Here is a 19,869-nt window from a genome sequence, read left to right on the forward strand (position 1 = left end):
TGCATTTATGCTCTCTGGAGATATGCTTTTTTCTTACTGAATGGGAAGTTGCTGAAGCTAATGAAAACTATGCTTTTCAAGGACAAAATCTGTCAAGTTTGCATTCTGATATCCTATTTAAGAGCCTTCAGGATAGGAATGCCTCAATAAGACTGTACTAAATATGGATATGATTACAGAATCTCTTTAGTGTCCCCATTCATTTTTACTGGAATCCTTCTTTTGCTGGTAACCAGGGCACTCTACATTTCATTGGCAGAATTTGTGCTTCTAATGCTTTTAATGAATTCAGAATTTACACTAGTATTTCAGTCATTTATTTAATCATCTTTATGTGTGTCTCAAATTTTGTAACTGGCACTTTGCCTGAATGGGTCTATCTTCAGATCTGTTTATGCTGCTTGGATAGGATTCCCACAGCTTAAAAGATGCTATTTTTTCCCCTTCAAGTTCCAAGTCTATTATTGCATAACCATGCAAATCCTACTCTTCCCTTTATTGGTTTTAGGGTCCACATGCTTTCCTGTTTCTGTTACTTCTAAAAAGGTAGATAATTAACTGGGAATGTGCAGGCTCTGATGGTATTTTGTCTGCAACTGTGTCCAAATCCATTTTTACATATGCAGATGGAGAGGATCACAGGGATCTTCAGCAATGTTGTTATTGAGTGTGGTTACCTGTGTGCTGCTGGGGTGTCTGAGGTGGTGGTCCTGCTGGTGGTTGAGTCAATACAAGGGCTTGTTGCTGCTGAAGAGGAAGATGGCTTTACTTTTACTTGTCATTTCTCCTTCTGTGCTCTCTGACTGTTTGGACATAGCCCTTCTTGCTGACTGCTGTGCTCATCTCTTTCCGGACCCAAAAGAAGACAGCTTTTTTTGACTGGGTGTATATTCTGTTGGATTGGTTCACAGAGGGGTCTTCTGAGAGCCAGAGTCTGCACAAGTAAGTGGCAGCTGCACATGTCTGGAAGAGGGAGTAAAACCTCTCCATTTTTGGCAGTGGTGAGCTGTTAATTTGCCTTTCTGCATCTTATGAAACTGTATCCTTCACTCCAAGGTGCTCACTTGTCCAGTGGAACTCCTGTGCTCTGTTGCACTGTAAACTCTGATGCAACATGTTTTCCTTCCCTAGATGAGTTAGAATCAGCAGTTACCAAATTATGATCTCCAAGTTGACAAGTGCTCTACAGCTGTTGTGAGGGGTCCCCCTTGAGAGGTCAAACCCATGCACTTGTCATTTCCACCTGAGGATGCACACCAGGATTGCTGTTGCCCAGAGATTTGGAGACCACTGTTGTATGTTAACAATGTTGTGATTTGCCCCTCTTGATTTCACACTAAGCTACTGCTTAGAAGCTGCTTGGAAGAGTGATCCAGTCTTGGATCAGCATGTGCTGTAATCTCAATGCTGTTTATGACAACTTTCAGTTACACAAATCTCAACCAAATACCAATGCAGGGCTTAAAAAATGCCCTCGTCTGTCCTCTTTTCAGTGGGCATGTAGAGGGTTGCTTGTTGTAGCTGGGGTACTGCACACCTCTGCACTCAAGCCTTGAGTTTCTGTTTATGCCCTTTACCAGAGCTGTGGTTTAAAATCCACAGTATCTTGTTTCCTGCTGGTTCTATTCCCATCCTCGGGCTCTTTGTCTAGTGGACATCTCCTTTGTACCAGATTTGTCAGATGTTTGTAGAATGGCAGCACTGTGTTTTGACCTAGTGCTTGTGGAGTAGCTGCACGCTGGTGTAGCAGGAACGGTCTGGTTCCTCAGATAGCTGTCTTGGCTTAGCCCCTCTTCCTGTAGGAATACAAGGGAGTTGGTATTTTGTCCAGAGGCCTTGGCCTTGGAAATTTTCCGTGAGGGGTCAGTTCAGTGGCTGCTTGTTTGGTGTTCATGAATTTTTTTTTTTTGTTTTGGCAGAGGAGAGCAGATCCTGCTGGACTTCTTCTAGAAACTTTCAGAGGGAAGCCAGCAGCAAATTAAAATTCTTATGACGTGCATGAGAAGGGTTAACTTAATATTTTGCATGCATAAAGATAAATAAAGGACCAAAAAAGACAGCGTATTGGTTACTAGTGGTTTTGAGTTTATTATTTTTCTTTTTTTTTCCCATCAAGAATGTTGGCTAAAATCCAGCCCAGGTCAGTACTGAGGTGTTAACTGTTCAGTTGTTTGTGTAAAATGTTTACACTCACTCCAGTCTGTTCCTCCCACCAAACTAGACAGGATGCCATTTCATTCCTGTTTGTACAGAGCAATGTCCCTTGCTTTAGCCTGAGCCAACTCACCTCCCTCCCAGAGACAGTTGGGTCAGGATTGGCCATTTGCTACTGCCTTTGTCTGGGACTTCTTGGAAATGCCTGAGGATGTGTTTGCTGTCAGGCAGAGATCAGAAATAGATCTTGCATAAGAAGAGCCACTCCAAGAGAAGACTGTCAGAGGCTGTACTTACCCTCCTTGGAGCCCAAAGCTGTTTCCCATTTCATAGCTGACACACGGGGAGAGAAATGTAGACTCTCTAATTTGTGCAGATAGTTGTTCCTTGTGATCTTTTACAGGGCTAGCTATAACTGCCTGTTGAACACCAGTCAATTTGCTTCCAAAGGAGAGGATTCTGACAAAAGACTTGGTGGCCAGTGGAGCTCATAGCAGACTGCAGATTCAGGCTGAGAAATTCCAACCTAAATATTTTTAGTACAGGCCTGAGAGTCAGATTTGCTTTCTATTCTGATATAATGGGGACTTGCCATGTTACGTTACGCTGTTAAGGGCTGCACCTCAGTTCTCCATTTCTGAAAGGTACATTTCTTTTGTGCTGTCAAGGAAGTGAGGATTCTGATTTGTGAGCCCCGTTGGGATTCAGGTGCAGTGGCTGCAGACTTTACTGCCTGCAGTTGCTGCAGGCCACAGCCAGTTCTATCTGGAATGGAATACGTGGAGATTCAGGTTTAGGGTGTGAAGCTGTGACTGAAAAAGGCTTCTGTGTGATAAGTGCTGTAACTTGTGGGTGGGATAATCATCTGAGGACAGTGGTGCATAAATCATAGGGGTCTGAATCCCTGGAGGTCAGGAGCTGGAGTACTGGGTAAGGCTGGTTACATCTGCGGGAAGCGTTTTACGTATCACCTTGTGATACTTGTGCAATCTCCAACTTCTCTGTCCAGTGAAGCAGAGCCCAGCTTTGTGCTCTTCAGCATTGTGCAACTGTTGAGGTCAGTTTAGCTTTTGCACGCGCTGTGTCACAGGATGTGCTGCAGCTGTGATGTGCAAAGCCTTGACAAACTTTTCCTCATTCTCCTGAAGATTGTTCATAGAGCAGTGAAAGAATTTTTTGACGGCGCTTGTAACAGTTTTGGAAATGGTTTCCTGTTATTCAGTGAATCTAGGTAGAAAGGAACCACACAAGGGATTATTTTCTGTTTTAGCTTCACACAGCCATGAATCTCTGAAGCATTCAAGGCATGCCAGCTGGATCTGCATTCTCAGGAGCCTTTGGTAGCTGTGAAACTGAAAACATGTATTTGTTTAGTAAGCTGGAACATGAATTCAGTTTTAGGCGGCCAGTCTTAGCATAGGGTGTTTTTTCTTGGCATGAGCTGTTTGCTGCTCAGGACTATAAACAGAGGGATGTAAATATAAGATGTCTCTTTTCACTTCAAGTGTGGAGAAAGCCATGCTATAAAAAAGAAGATGCTGTATGTGGCAGGAAATAATCCTTCCCTCCCCCTGATCCAGCATTTCTGGAAATGAGAAATAAACGGGAGGACACACCTTTGAGAGGGAACAGCCTCTTAAAGTAGCTGTCACAGTGCTGCTGCTTAGTTCGAGTGCTCCTCTTGGAGGCAATAGGTGAAGAGTACAACAGCCAACCTTGCTGGCTTTGTATGGCCTTGCTTTCCTTTGTGCTGTCCTTAGATCTTCAGTGCCAGTAAGAGTTTGTTCTTCTTGGTATTTCTGTTGCCAGCTTTTGAATACAATAACCAAGGCAGTGGAGTGGACAGCTGAGGTTAATTTGAAGAACTTCAAAAGGCTACACTTGGTTTTAGCAGCTTTTTGTCTGAAAACCAAAAAAACTTACTCAAACCATATTTTTTGTTTCTCTGGAACATCAGGTACATCCCTTCTGAAAGGAGAAGGGACTTAAAGTGCAAATCATTTTCAGTGTAAGGGTGCTCAGCACAGTTGCAACATATTGAGGAATCTCTAACTATGAAAGCAGTTATGTACCTTGTGAGGCTGCCATTATCTCAGCCATCTAATGAACTGTTCTGAGACAGTGGAAAGGGGATGGAAGCTTTGATAAGGAAATTGGAGAAAGGTGGAATAACTACATGTTTCTCTTTTGTAGGTGGTGGTTCGTTCCTCTCACCCATTTTGAGCTGGAGTCTAGTTTAGTGTTCAGAGAGCTAAGTGGAAAAATTCTAGTCCTACAGGAAAATCATTTGTGGTTCCTTCACACAACTTGGACTGTATGGCAGGGAGTGCTGTGGATTTGTATTGTTTCATCCAGGAAACTCTGCTGACTCAATCTTTAAAGCACTTGCAGTGTCTTTCAGCCAGCATGCTGAGTTGGTGATGCCATGCCCTGTGGATCTAGTTAAGATTAGTTTACCTGCCAGCTCAGTGATGTGAACGGAGCCAGCAGCCGAAGGATTTCCCAGCCTGTTGCGTCCAAGATGACAAGAGGAGGCTCTGAGGTGCCCTCTCAAGGAATGGGGCTGTGATTCCCAGGGACTGCTGGTGTAAAGCTGCAAACTGGTCAGCTGGTTTTCCTACAGTGTCCAAACTGGTCAGCTGGTTTTCCTACAGTGTTGTTGTGCCCTTGAGAGCCGTGCAGCTGCTGGGCTGCACAGGAACCTGCTGACTCCACGTGAGGCTGCCCGGCACTCCAGCACCCTGACCGTGCAGACAAATGCACCACTGCTGATCCTGCAGGTCTGGGTGTCACAGAAATGTATTCAGTTGCAAGGAAGTGGTGTGGGCACTTCAAGGAAGGCTCCTAGCAGTGATGGTAATGGTTTTACAGCACGCACACATGCACACACAAATAGGCCTCCTGCCCATCAGAGGGATCAGGTGGAAGGTCTGAGTTCACATGATGGCTTCTGCTGGGTTTTTGTAGCATACAGAGTTGGCTTATCTTCAGGTGTATGGCCAGCAGTCTCTGTCAAAAGCTTACTCTTAAGCTCTGCAGCACAAATGAGAGCACCAGTGGATACATAGCGTGTGCAGCCCTAGGGACTGAGCCATGTCACAGTTCTGGGAGTGAAAAGCCAAATAAAGTGTCAGTGTAGGCTCAGGTGGAAGCGGCAGGTAATGGTGAGGGATGTCTCCAGAATTAAGAGCACTTCAGTTTGAGCTGTCTGCTGATTGCATCTTTTCAGGCTACCTTTTTTTCTGGTCTGCATCTGAGCTGCAGATGAATTATGGGAATCTGACAGGAGGGTAGGTGATTTCTTTCAACTAATGGCAAGATGGGCTGGATTTACAATTTGTGTTCTGGCCTGAGTTTTGAAGGTGGAGCATTTTCCACTTAAAGCAGAAGTTTTATTCGCTTTATTCACTTGAACAAGGGCTCAATTCTGGCATTGGTCTTTTTAATACATATTCTTAAAGCTGCTTAAGTCACAGAGTGGTTGGAGTTGTGCTTCCAAGAAACCTAATGAGTTTATCTGCAAAAACCAAACCAACACTTCAACAAGCTTATATTGAATTAGTAAATTGAATTAGTTTAGAATGTGTCTGGTGATCAGCAGGGCAAGTTCCAGGAACAGCATGGGTTTGCATGCTGGGGAAGGGGCCCTGGGCCCTTCCCTTACACTGGCACTGCATGATGGTGTCAGCTCTGCTGGACCTACAGCCAGAGCACTCCAGGGGTTTGCAGTTCATCCCCAAATGTGCAGGGAGTAGTTACTGATAAACAGTTCCTGAAAGTGCTTTACACAGGCTGTATTTGCCCAGTCTTCTACAACTTCAGGCTTGGGGTGGTAGTAGTGCATGTTAGCTGTGACCAGTGAGTTGGCCACAAGCTCTGGAATAAGCTCTCCAGCTTGGGTCTCAATGGTTGGGAAAGGAAGCCACAGTCATTGCTGCAGCTGCTCATGTGAGACCACATCTCTCACATGGCAGTGTCTTGTCTTTGTTTAGACATTTGCTGATAGTGGTCAGAGTTGGGTGCATGGGCTGCTGTACTGGCAAGGCTCACTGGTTTGGCTGTCAGTACTCCAGTTATGGCGCAGAAAGGATTCATGGTGGTTGCCACCACCTGATTCTGACAGCAATTCTGTCTGTCACAGGATGAATACTTGCTCAGTTTGTCTCTGCAGCCTGGGGTAGCCAGGCATAACTGCTGCTGGGTGGCTGCCTTTGCTGTTGAGCTTTTCAGGAGGACCCACATGAGTTTGTAAATCGGTGCCACAAATGCAAAGTTTTGCTAATTTTAAGGGGCAGTTTTGGTCTGAAGGTACAGAGAAGCTTTAAAATTTTAATGGATATTGGCTTTACTGTAATTTACCATACGACATACTGATATTAGTTTGGACATTTTTTTGTTAAGCAGTGACACAAGGCATGACTTGATAATGAGAAAGCACAAGGCTTTAAACATCAGTACATTAAAGAAAGAGCTGAGTGATTTTACTGACCATGCAATCTGAACTTCCTTTAGGCAGATCTGGGCAACGTGAAGTAAAAATCCCAGTGGCTGCTCTGTACTGATACTCCAGCAGTTGTTAGGTCTGGAAAATGACCTACCTTTTGTGCCTTGATTTTTTGTATATCTTAAATAACAATCTGCCCCTGCTTCACAAGAAAGCTGAGGACTTTTATGTGTCCTGTGTTCTAACCACCTTCTTGACATATTGGTTAAATTTTGGAAAACTTTTAAATGTCATCTCCTCAAAATGTTTTACACAGTATGCCAAGCTATTTTACGTGCTTTCTGTATATGTGAACTGGAGAACTTGAGGATTTTAAGAGCATCTAATTGCACTTCGAGTTTTTAAGGTCTCATTTTGAATGTAGCCTTTGTATTTTATTGCTTTTGTAGTCTCTGATCTTTTTGCATTTAAAAGCATTGATTAGAATATAATGCCTTAAGAACCTGTTAATAAATGTCTTTTGCCTGGAAGTCAATACCTGCCTTTACCCGTTCATGATTTTCCTATTTCTGATAAGGCTCTTCCATTTTGCTGAGAAAAATCAAAATGGGAATTCCTGCCATCAGTGTTTGGGGCTCCCCATACATTCTGCTGTCAAACTCCAGGGCAATGAGAAGTCCCTACAGCAAGGCTCCAGCAAGTTGTCTTGATGCAGGTCTTGTAGAGCACTGCAAATATTTATTTTGAAAGGCTATTTAATAGGATAAATATACCCAGGCTTCCCATTCCTCTGTAGTTACTCACAATGTAAAATTGTTGTGCCAGGGATTGGGTTTCTGCCTTGAGCTGTCTCCCTATATGTGAGCTGGAGCTGCATTTACTCCTGGAGGTGGGGGGAAGAAGACTTATTTGAACCTAATGAGATTTTAAAAGTTTGCATTCAGGGATTTTGCAAAGAGGTGGCTCAGATGAGGCTGCAAGCTCGAACTTCGGTTCTGGAGAGGCAATTCACTTCCCCTCATTCTCTTAGGGGACAGCAAAAATCAAGGATTTGAGTTCAGCATCTTGGAGGTATTAAGAAAAAAGGGCTGGAGAATGGTGTGTGATTCTACAATTGAGAGGTCTGCAATTCATCTTACGCAGAGTGAGATAGGATTAGCATGTAAAGTCCATGTCCTCATTTAGGGCTGCCCTTACGGGTGTCTTGATTTTTATTTCTATTTGCCAGTCCTCTAGGAATCTTCTGCAGCCTAAACTAGGAAAACTTGTAGCAGTTCTATTTATTTTGGTAAGTAGAGGCAGGGGGGAAAATAGGGTGCAGGTAGGTGAAGATACCTGTTCTGTGCAGCTGCAGTAGAGGAAGTACTGTAGCTTGTGCTCAGACATTTCATCCTCATTCCCCAGTGTTCTGTGTCTGGGCTGCCAGGGATGTGTGGCACCAGAGATGCTGGGGGAGATGGGACTCTGTGGCTGAATGCATTTGCTCTGTGTGGTGGCTGGATGAGGAATCCTGTCTCAAGTGCTACTCTATTTCCAGATGTCCCATGCAAGAAGCCAAGCTACAGGCAACGTGTAGTTTGGTACATGTGCAGATGTGGCTTTCAGCTGTTGAAAATGAAAGGCGGATATATGAGGCATTTGAAGTATCTTGCTTCAGTTATGCATCCATTTCCTCCCCAGCAGTAGATGAGATGTGGAAGAAAATTGACCACCATCCTTTTTATCTACTCACTATATCGATAATGCTGTGATTTGCTGTGTCAGCACGGCTTAATAATCCTCAGTTGTTGAGAGAGATGAACTGCATATGGAAATCTTTTCTCCAGGGGAAAGCAAATTTAGATTTCTCTAAATTGCCTCACTTAAAAAAAAGGAAGAAAAAGATAAATTCTAAACTGCTTATGAATAGTGTGGAAATTACTTACTGCTTGAGGAAAAATTAGCATTGAAAAGCTGCTTGATGTCAGTTGGCAAATGTGAAATTGTCAATGTCTTGTCATGACAGTTTTTCCAGAACTAGTCCATGATGTGTTCTGCTTCACTGTGTCACCTTAATCCAAGAGCATTTTTGAGATGCACAGGAAAGGGGAAGTGAACAAAGTATGCTTTGATATCCATGGGAAGATACCTCTAAATATCTATTTACTTTTCTTTTTAGTAATTTCACTCTACTTATTTAAGGGGGCTGAGTGCAGCTCAGATTGCTAGAAAGGGGTGTTGATGTATGCATCAGTATAAAGGGGCCCTGGTGTTACCCATTGCTGTTCCAGACCAGAGCAGTGCTGTAATCCCTAGGCTGGTGTTAACTGCTCTTTGTCAGGCAGACCTGGCCCCTTGGGAAGCTGAAGACTGTGCCCCTGGCTGCACAGATGCTGTTCCTGCTGCAGGATGCTGCATCTGCAGGCCAGCAAGTGCTGACACGAAGCGATGGTGAAGGAGCCTGCCTTGAACCCCTTGGAATGTGTGAGCTGTTCCTCGGCCCGCAGAGGTGTGGGCTGGGGAGATAGCACAGGAATGTGCAGTATAGAACTTGCTCTTTTCAATGCAGCTTGAACTGGTAAATGAGGCTGAGCCTAAAGATTTGTCCTGCTCTTCCATCTTGCTACTTTGGTGGTAGAAGGGATACTTTCTGAGTGGTTCAATGCGTTGGATGTCAGCGTGAGAGTTCTTGACCTGAGCTGTTGAAATGACCAGCAGAGCTTTGGCTTTTGCTGGGAATTACCTTGAAGCAATGCAGTTGGTATTAAAGGACCCCTCATACATATCTAACGTATGTGCAGAGTGGTGTGGGGGATTTGTAGACCAGAATCCCAAGGACCTCATAGTTAATAATGATTTTTGGCAAAAGTGAGAAAAGGGAGAGAGGAGCAGACTAATGTCCCTGGACCTCCAGGTGTCTCGGAGTGCTTGATAATGGTAAAGGTGTCAAATGTGGTATCATTCTTTAACTGCCCCTCCTCCACAGGAAAACCTGTGTAGAAAACCCACCTGAATGCAAACACCAATGTCCTCCCATACTGGGGAGGATGTGGTTTGAGTATCCCTCAGGCCTGAATATGATTTCAATAGAGTATGTAATTTTTGGGTTGCCCAGTGGAGGGGAGGAAGACTCTGTCCTTCTGTTTCATGTTTTTACACAGCTTTACCAGGTGGGTGGGCCAGGTTACCTGAGCCTGTGGGGGACCAGCCATGTACATGCTGAGGTGCTCTGTGCTGCAGTGGACAGCGAGGTTAGGGTTTTGTTGGCTGTGTGACTGCTCCAGAGTAGCCATGATAAGCAGGAGTGTCCAGGTTGGTGTTTTAGCAGGTATCCCTTTTGCACCCTCCTGAGCAGCACCCTGCTAATGGAGTGGAAAATACAGATTTCTAAATGCACAGCCCATGCATAGCTGAGCCCTACCAAGTCTTTGGAAACTGGAGTGATTCTGCTCCATGCACATGGCTGTGAGTTGACATTTTGTCTTCTGGGTTGTGTTAGTGGCTTTTTGTAGTGGTGAAAAGTGGAGAGAGGGGTGATTCTGGGGAGGAGCAATTGGTTGAAGGTCCATTATAACTGTGATTTACTTTACTGCTACAAAATGGTTAAATCTATTCTCTAGAGATAACTAAATTTGTGGTCTTTATCCTAGGGAGGTTCTGCGTCCTAGAGCTGTGTCTGTAGTGTTCCAGAGGGTATTTGGGGCAGCGCTAAGGCTGTGGTGAGGTCAGTGTGTGTGGTAGTTTCCCGAGTACTGGGCGGTAGCTGCTGTGAAGATGCGCGTCTCGGTGGGGAGGTGCAGCACACGTGACACCGCCGAGTTTGTGTGCCTAAAACAGGGGCAGGTTCCCGGCTCTTGCGGGGCTGAACAGCTGAGGTGAAGGCACTGCCAAGCTGGGCACTGCCGTGGGTTTCGTCGCTCTGTCCCTGTGAGGGTGTTGGTGGTGCCCTCTGATGGATGGTGCCCGTGGGCACTGGCCCGAGTTCACTGCCTTGAGGTGACCCAGTCAGCTGCTTCCTACGGGTTGTGGGGACTAACTGGCTGATTCACACTTCCTGCAACACTGTCCCTCAGAGGTCACCTTGGGCAGGAACACTTCATTACCCAGTAAATCGATCGAATCTTTAGTATTTCTATTTAAGCATTTAATAGTCCATTTAAGGAGCGGTCACTGTAGTGAACTCAGAGCTGTGATGAGAAGTGCAGCACTGCACAAGGGACAGCATCCCTGTCACAGTTCATCAGGTTACAGATGCTGGTCTGTTTTAATAGAGAGCAATGCATCTTTTTCCATTAATAAATCTCCCTTCTTTCCCCTCATCTCTTATCTTACACTGTCTTCTGATAGTTGCACATATCCTAAATGAATGCACCGTGCTTTGGGACCTCTTGGGATGAATTGCTTCATGCAAAACAAAATGTTAATCCCTTTGGTTAATTTTTGGTTGGGTTTTGAATAATTGCCTCAGGTCACACTCTGGACTGCAGAACTCCTTGAGGTGACCTCCAAGGGAGTGACCTGCAGCCCATGCCTGTGGATTGGTGAGTTGCTTCCCTCTGGCAGGGTGATGTCCGTGAGGTGGGACGGTGCCACTGCCACTCTCACCCTGCCTTCGCCGGGGACGTTCTGCTGCTGGTGTTGGACCCTTTAAACGGGCGCAATATCCCATTTCATCAGTTTCAGGGAAGTGTGGTTGCTGATGGGATTGGATCCGGGAACAGCAACGGGGAGGGACGCGAATGGGGAAGCCCTCTCTGTCGTGGCTGTGAGCGGCTGGGGCGCAGGGAGGGGAGGACACGGATTTGTAGGACTTGGGGGCGAGCAGGCACAAGGAGAAGTCCTTTGGCATCGGGAAACTGGTGTGTGAGCGCCTTTCCTGTCCCGCCGGGTTGGGGTGGTGCCTTCGTGCAGCTGCTTCGGTATCAGTTGTAAAGTTGGAGTTCAGTTTGAGTGATTCCTCTCCAGCCTTTTTCTCCTCCCTCCGCTTCTCGTTCCTCGGCTCTGCCTGTTTGCTCAAGTCAGGAAGGGGGAGGATATGGGGGAAGTTAATCATTAATCTTAACTCCTTCACAGCCACGGGTCTCAGTGCTCCTGGTATTTCCAGACCTCTCTTCTTCCGCAGACTTGTAAAAGTAAACCAGTGCGTGTAGCCGAGCTCGCTCTGTGTCATTAGCAAAAGGCAGCGGGTGTCCGTCCCATGGATCATCAGCACAGAGAGGTGCCGAGCAGGGCAATTTCTGTGGCGAGATGGTTTCAGCTGCCGGTCCTGCACTGAGGGCTGGAGGTGGAGGGTGGAAAAATGGTTTGGGTCCCCTCTGCAGGGCCGGAGGAGCCCAACATCCTCACGGGATTTTCACTTCCTGGTGGAGTTTGATTTGCCTTTGTCATTGGAGAGGAGAAGCAAAAACCACTCCTTCTCGGCAAGCACTGCTCTGGGAGGTTGTGTGCCTGAAATCTCCAGTCATAGGACCTGCCTGACTGTAGGAATTGCAGTTCATCGGCAGTTTCCTGGAGGTATGTGCCTTTCACTCTGGAATCTAACTTTTTTGGTTTGTTTTGGTTTGGTTTTTTTTTGTTTTTGTTTTTGTTTTTTTGGGTTTTTTTTTTGTATTTGCTTAGAAAGAAGATACAGTTCATTTTTCCCCAGCTACAGAATGCTTGTCTCCCTTCAGAGAATCTGCTTCTGGGATATTTTGGTCCCGTTAGGAAGATAGATCCTGTGACTTTAATGGTTTGGAGCATCTTTTTAACTAAATGAAAGGTGTATAGAAATAATTTAACACAGTATTTAATTTGCTAATGGCTGTATTCTGCTGAGTGCAGGACCACTTATTTTTTCTTTTGTGATGCTTTGGTTTTTTGAAAAGAGTGAATATAAAAGTGGCACCTTCCTCATCTTGTAATGCAATAGTACTGTCCTCTTCTAATACATTTTCTTGAAGGTTTGCTTAGTGCATTGGCTGCTGTGGAGTGCTGTGCTCAGGAAGTGGCTCAGGGCTGGCAGGTGCTGCCTGGGGAGCTGTGGGTGGGCAGCCATTAGTGCGAGCAGTTGCTCAGTTGCTATTCTGGTACCACCAGACAGCTCCAGCTCCTTGTGACCCGGGGGACACTGCAGGATGGCCATGCTCAGGCTGAGCCCTTGTGCCCCAAACCTGAGTGTCAAGTACCTGCTGTGTGCAGGAAAAGGGACCTGCTGAGACTCTCTGAGGACAGCTGAGTCTGCACAGGGGGAAGGGAGATCCAGGGGGGTTCACAGAGTGTCCCCTCCTAATTCTGCTGAAGGTGCATTACTGTTTTCTGGCGGCATTCCACATCTTCAAAGGGACCTGCCAGGTATGTCCTGATGCTGTTCCAGGGAGAGCACAGATGTCCCCAGTGAGCTGACTCCTCTCTCTGCCTTGCAGAGGTGTGCACTGATGCTGCTGCCCCGGTGGAAAGCTGGGCACATGGCCAGGGAGGCTTTCTTTGGAAAGTGAGCGCAGCACAGACCTGCAGGCGCTCACTGGAGTTCCCCCCATAGGGACTGCCATGGGCTCTGCAGGGTGGGCTCATGGAGTGGAAGGTCCAACAGGTCAGGATTTGCCTTTGAGTCACCACAGAGGAGTGCAGGGTTGGGAATGGGCAGAGGATACATTTGCAGGGAGAAATCCAGAAAGCTGGGAATGCCTTTTTATGCCTCACTTCTGAGAGGACTTCAAGATTTTTGAGAAGTGCTAACTGTGTGACCGGGGTGCTCTGCCTGGCATGAGTGACAGTGTTTCTAGCTGGTGGAAGTTTTCCTTTTCTTCAGGAATTTGTGAGCGGTCTCCACCCAGCTAGTTAAGAATTGTTTCCAGGAGAAGAAATAGCATTTACCTGGCAGCCTCGGGAAACTTGTTAACTGTTTGTATGCTGTACTGAGAGGGCTTTTTGTTACAAAAACTGAAACACATTCTCCTGCTGCACTGATGGACTGATCTGAATGTTTCATGCTTCTTCCACAACCTTGGACTCTGGAGAAAACACCTCCTGAGATCTTGTTTCCTGCAGAAAGCAGTGCCTGCGGCCACAGTAAATGACTCTGTGATGATGTGGGGCCTGTAATTAGTCTGTGTCAATATCCTGTTGGAGTAGATCTCTGGACAGGCTTGCCTAGGTTGCAGTTCTGCAGGGTGCAATGAGACTACGGGTCCCTGTTGGGTGGTTTTCCAGTTAAGGCAAAAATCTGAGACTGACACAGCTTTTCTGGCTGCTTTGTTACATCCTGGTGTTTTCTCTGTAGTAGAAGTTTGATTAACTCATTCATTCCTGGACAGCAGCAGTGTTTTTCAGGGCATTTGGTAGATTACCCTAGATGAAAAGTCTTCCCAAAAAGCTTCTGATACAGATACCTTGAATGAGAAGAAAGAGACAAAGCTGTAGTCCAGGCTTTTACCATTTTGTTTTTTTGGCTTTCCTGCAGACGCCTTACTGGCAGACCTGGAATCCACCACCTCACATATCTCCAAACGACCAGTGTTTCTCACGGAGGAAACTCCTTACTCCTACCCAACTGGAAACCACACATACCAGGAGATTGCTCTGCCACCCCCGGTGCCCCCACCACCTTCCAATGAGGCCCTGAATGGCACCGTGATCGACCCCTTAGACCAGTGGCAACCCAACACACCCAGATACGGCCACCAGCAGGTAAGTGGGTGCGTGCGGGTGGGAGGGTGCTTGTTTTGTGGGTGCAGGATCTCTCCGGAAAGTAAGGAGGAGGGAACAGAAAGAAGCGAAGATGGATTTAGCTATGAACAAAGTGGGGAAATGGGGGGAGGTAGGAGCTTTTATTAGAACTAACTAACAAATGGCAGAAAAGAATTTGAAGCCATCGTCATTGTGCTGACAAAATGGTAGTGTGATGAGATTAGTGTTAGTCATCTGTCTTGAGCCTGTGGAAAGCAGACTGGGGGTTTCCAGCACAGAGCTGTGACTCACAGGCAGGTCTGAAGTAAGGGGAGAACAGTTGTTGCTGGTGTAGCTCATCTGATAGAGACTGGCTTGACTAAAGAGCAGGTCTTTTTTTATTTCTGCTGGGCTTTGTTCTGCCCTGTTGATGTGTGGGTTTGCAGTGCAGTAGTGTACATATTTGTTTTGTATTTTCTGTTTCCAACACAAATCTCGTTTCCACAGCCTCAGTCCCAGTCTCCTATATACAGCTCTAGTGCCAAAAGCTCCAGTGCCTCAGTTCCTAGAGACGGGCTCAGCTCTCCTTCTCCCCGTGCCAGTGAGGAGGAACACGTCTACAGGTATCTTGTCCCTTCTAAGACATAAGCCTGACTCATGACTTGAGCCTGCTGAGGCTCAAGTTGCCTTCTATGAGTGGAAACGAACACTGCTTCCCGTGTGTGTTACATTGCTTTGTGTCAGTTTTGATTGCCTCTTTTGTAACATGCCACTGTAACTTTCATACTCACTTCAAACGTTGACCTGGCCCCTTGGCTTGCTCAGCTGCAAGAGGTTAAGGATCCATCAGACAGAGCAGGATCTGGATTGTCTTGTGAAGGATATGATCCAGACACAGGTGACAAATCCATTCCCCTGTTAAACAGCACAAAAGTTGTTTAGGAGGTGGATGGCCTTTGGGTTATTTTTCTGTGGGAACTCAGTACTTGTGGCCTGGAGGGATGTGCAGAGACTCAAGTTTTCAGGTAAATTCAAACTTCTTAAAACCTCCATCTCAGTAGGTGATTGATAGATAACAAGTTTACACTTGAAAAGGCATCTGTTCTCACTCTGAGAGGTTGGAGGAGACAGACCTTTCTGCTGACATAGGGATGAGTGATGCAGAGGCTGTCAGAAGTTCATCCTGGGCACCTTTTTACACTTTGGAGACTGGTGTTTCTTTGGAGTCATAATCTAACCATGCCAGCTCCTTCTGCTGAGCAGGAAGTTGCTTCTAAGCAGAACTAATTCTGGGTAGAGCTCAGCTCCTCTCTGGGCAGCCTAGCCAGAGATGGCCCAATGGAGACAGTAATTGCAGTTTTTTCAGATGACTGCATGCAATTAGTATGAAATGAAGGTAATTACCGCCATAAGTCCTCTTGAACAAGGGTCTGGCATGGCTCAGTTCTGGTGTGAATTGCAGCTGGTGTGTTGGTTTGGCGTGAAGTATGTTCTCCTCAGATTGCAATTATGGATTTTGTTTTTCAGTCTGGAGAGAAGGATAACTTCCCTTATGGAATTCATAATTGTCACTGGTGTTGCTGGTGTCAGACCTTAAGCCTGCTAGATAGCAACTTTTTGAGCATAATGTGGTCCTGTGCACAAGGCAGAAGTTCCCATTTTGGATTTGGAAAGTGTCTTTTTGATAAAATAAGAACTTCTACAGCATTAAAAGTTTTTTCTTCACTTGTAAAACCAGGAGAAAAAAGCGTTCCTGCCACTGACAATGGAAAGACTTACTACAGTGCAACTGCTATAAAAATCACTGCCTTGATGTGAAGTTCTGCTTTGAAACGGTTGGCAATTCTGTGTGGTAAATGGTATCACCCATATAAGACTAGCAGTAATTACAGCCAGTGCTTTATACATGCATATGTATTTAACTCAATAGAAAATAATATCAAGTTACCTTCTTATAAATTGAATAAAGTTACTCAAATTAAAGGTGTGAGGACTTGGGGAGACCTTGAGTGTTGCAAGAGGCTATCACATAACCTATTGTTTCTGAGTTTCTGCTGATAATCTGAGGTTTGCACTTTGCCTCTCTCCAGTCTGTGCTAGCCCTGCATTCCCTCGCTCAGGGAGGGTGAGGTTGCTGTGGTGTCAGCAGAAACAAATCATTTTCCCATATGTGAGCTAATGGTTCTGCTGCTGTTCTGTGCATTTTGGATCTGCAGACAGTTAACTCTTTCCTACAGGGCTGGGCAGCACGTACTCCTAAAATCAGAGGCCCTGTCCATCAATGCTATTTTTGTAATTTACAAAAGCAGCAGTGGCTGTGTTTAGTCGTGTCACAAAGCAGATGTCTTCTTTCCCCCCAGAGCTAAAAGCATCAGCCTGAAAAGAGCACAGCATATGTGTAAACTTCGAGAACCTAATGTGAGGTTCCCTCCATCCTTCTGCTGTATCTTGATGCAGAAGTTTCACATTTCCCTTTTATCTTCAGTTTCCCAAACAAGCAGAAGTCTGCAGAACCATCTCCCACAATGACCAGCTCCTCTCTGGGCAGCAACCTCTCAGAACTGGACAGACTCCTTCTGGAACTGAATGCTGTTCAACATACTCCTGCCAGTGGCTTCACAGCAGGTAAAGAATAGGAAGACATTTGGTATGAGTGGATAGTTTGATTCTCAGAATAGTAGCTTGCTTTTTCTTTCCAACATCCTTAGTGAGGAAGACTCCTCCAGCCCTTAATCAAAGATTCATTTAGTATGAGTGGGATCACTTGAGGTCTGAGCTGCAGCACCCTGCTCAAAGCAAGGCCAACTTCAAAACTGCCTCTAACTAAAGTTTTGAAGTTAGGATAGGTTGCTGAGGCCCTTGCACTGTTAAGTTTTTAATATCCTTGAAGACGGATGTTCCACAAGATTTCTGGACAATTTTTTGTTCCTGCCTGTGATTAGCGTGTGTGTGTGTTTGTGGAATGGGGCTCTGAATGGCTGTTTTCTGCTCCCATTTCCTCAGATGAGGCTGGCGGAAGCCCATCACTGCCCAGCGTGGCTGGCCCTCACTATGTTGTCCCAGAGAGTAGCAGCTCTGGGGGAGGGAAGGCTGCACCCGCAACAAAAGAAAAGCCAAAGCGAAATGGTGCACGTGGGATTGAAGATGTGCGTCCCAGTGTGGAGAGCCTGCTGGATGAGCTGGAGAGCTCTGTGCCAAGTCCAGTGTGAGTAATGTTTTAGTGGTTGCAGGCTTGGGTGGGGTGGGATGGGTTCCTGTGGGACTGGTGACTGTAATGTAGGGGCAGCTACTGCAGGAGAGTGATGGATGGAAGATGGGCTTTCTCTAAAGGGTCAGAAGTCAGGCAGGTGCATGAAGATGCTGGTGCTCTTTAATCTACTTCTGGATGAAAAAATGCCTAAGTCATGCATAAGAGGTGGACTGTTCAAGCTCAGATTTACAGCTGACGACAAACACCCCTGTCTGAAAAAATGAATGTTTGGGCATCATCTGTTTCTTACCAGATGGGATGTGTGTGCATACTTGAGGCAGAGTCTGCATGTGTTGGGGAAGCTGGGCCAGGTTGGGCTGTGCTGATGAAACTCCTCATGCTCTGCTTACTTGGAGCAGTGAGACTTCCAGTCTAGGAGTGCCCTCCCAGGCTTAAACACACTCTTCTAAAAATTTTTATTTTATTTTTTTCCCCGGCCAGGCCTGCGATCACTGTGAGCCAGGGCGAGGTAAGCAGCCCCCAGCGCGTCACCGCCAGTCAGCAGCAGACCCGTATTTCTGCTTCTTCAGCTACACGAGAGCTGGATGAGCTGATGGCATCTCTCTCTGACTTTAAGGTACCCTGTCATGACAGCTTAATGCTTCATCTTGTCCCTACCCACCACAGTCTCTCTTGCCTGTTAGCCACATTTGCTGACCTTGGGTGATCTCCAGAATGCCTCCTTTACCTCTCACATTTGCTCTGATAAACTTCTCGTGGTGTATTTGTGCTTTCTGAGTGGTGCTGTAGGTGTCCTTGACTGCTATAAATTCTCATCACTGGCACAGGGTAAGGCAGTTCTGGGATCTGTTTTTCCTTCAATTCTGCAGTTTGTCTGTTTGCCAAAGATCATGAGCTTTGTTACTGCTCAGTACAGAGTGAATTATTTTGCTATGCTACAACTTAATGAGAAGGAGAGGGGCATGGGACACCACTCTGCTTACTGACAGAGACCAGGCCCTTCTGCTCTGTAGGATGACTCTCCTCTCTGGAGTGTGTTTCTACCCTGATATGCTTTCCCTGAGGAGGATGGATATTCCAGGCATGTGGTGTGAGCACTGAAGCCTTTGCATCAGACAGAAGGAGATTTCAAAGGCTTTGTCTTAAAACAAAATCTCTTATTCGCCTCAAAATGGGATTAAAGTTTGAGCTTCTTGTGGGGGCAAAGGATAGCAAATACTATTCAGTCTTGTCATACGTACTTGAATAACTTTTTCTTTATTCATATGGGTATGTTACCATTCCTGCGCTAGATGATGAAGTGTGGAAGTTGTTTTCATGAGACTTCATTTACCCATAGTCATAGCAAAATGAAAAATATTTTCTCACTTTCTACTTTCAGCTGCTTTGCTTATAGTCTTACTGATCTGTTGACTTGGATTTGTTCTGAGAGAGATGGAGAAAGCAAATATACTAGATAATCTCTTTGTTTGCCTTTCTTACATACGTATCTACTTTCTAATCTGAAGTCAGTTCCTAACTCTGTCTTATCCTCATATGAAAAATTCTGCTTGATGCTTGAGGTTTCTTGTCTGTGCTGAACTCCATCCCCTCCTAGATGACGTTAGGTGGGGCAGCCAGAGCTGAGCAATGCTTTGTGAGGAGAGGTACAGGACATTCAGTGACAGCTTTGTTTGCTCTTCTTTCTGTGCCTGGTGGGTCCCATGGAGGTCAGTACAATACCCAGAGTTATGACAAGTGTGTAAGTTCAGAACCCAGCACTGAGCACACACATTCTGAGAAGCTTCACTTGACTTATGCTTGCTGGAATGGAATTCAGTCTGCCATTCCTGGCACATGCACCTAATTTGGTGGAATCTGGGAATTAGCGTTTTCTCTAGACTTACTGTAGTGTGTGTTTAGTCAATTGCAAATACTGACACCTTAGTGTTGCCTTTTTTCTCCTTCTGAGGTCCTAGGGTGGAGTGCAGGATAGCCACAAGCTTTGTTCAGCCTGGTTGAAACACTGCAGTGTTGTGAAGCTGGAGGGAGTTCCCACTTGTGCTGCTGGCATTCCCTGCCCTGCTCCTTCCATGTGCTGTGGAAGCTGAGTACTGTGGCCTTGTGCCCCTGCTGCTTTTATCAGGAAACAAGCTCAGGGTGTGGCCCAGCCTTTGCTCTTAGGTGTGCTCTTGGCAACTGAGAATGACCTTGCCCAGCACAGGTTTTTCTGGCAAGATCCAAGGAGGGGACATTTTTGAGTGTGGGTGTTCCAGTACTTTGCACTCTTGAGAAAAAGCTTTAGAATCTCCAGTAAAACCTGAGTGACAGAGATGAGCTGCTGTGACTAATACACCACCTGCCTTTCTGGCTTAATTTTCAGTTGACCTCAGAGAACAAATTGAAATGCTGCAAGATTTTAAGATTTGGGCTTTATTAAGCATAGCATTGGTAT

At 45.9% G+C, this 19,869-nt stretch overlaps 1 protein-coding gene across 5 annotated transcripts in view; it reads left to right on the top strand.

The window, feature by feature from the left end:
* PXN (paxillin) overlaps positions 1-19,869 on the top strand; it is a 42,397-nt gene that overhangs the window by 10,223 nt on the left and 12,305 nt on the right. For all 5 annotated transcript variants that reach the window (XM_069030843.1, XM_069030844.1, XM_069030845.1 and 2 more), the window contains exons 2-6: positions 14,019-14,245; positions 14,732-14,847; positions 16,710-16,849; positions 17,228-17,429; positions 17,916-18,051. In XM_069030843.1, the coding sequence (XP_068886944.1) occupies positions 14,019-14,245; positions 14,732-14,847; positions 16,710-16,849; positions 17,228-17,429; positions 17,916-18,051 (821 nt within the window). The remainder of the gene's footprint in view (positions 1-14,018; positions 14,246-14,731; positions 14,848-16,709; positions 16,850-17,227; positions 17,430-17,915; positions 18,052-19,869) is intronic.

Source organism: Aphelocoma coerulescens, chromosome 15 (assembly GCF_041296385.1).
Source record: "Aphelocoma coerulescens isolate FSJ_1873_10779 chromosome 15, UR_Acoe_1.0, whole genome shotgun sequence".
Lineage (NCBI taxonomy): Eukaryota > Metazoa > Chordata > Aves > Passeriformes > Corvidae > Aphelocoma > Aphelocoma coerulescens.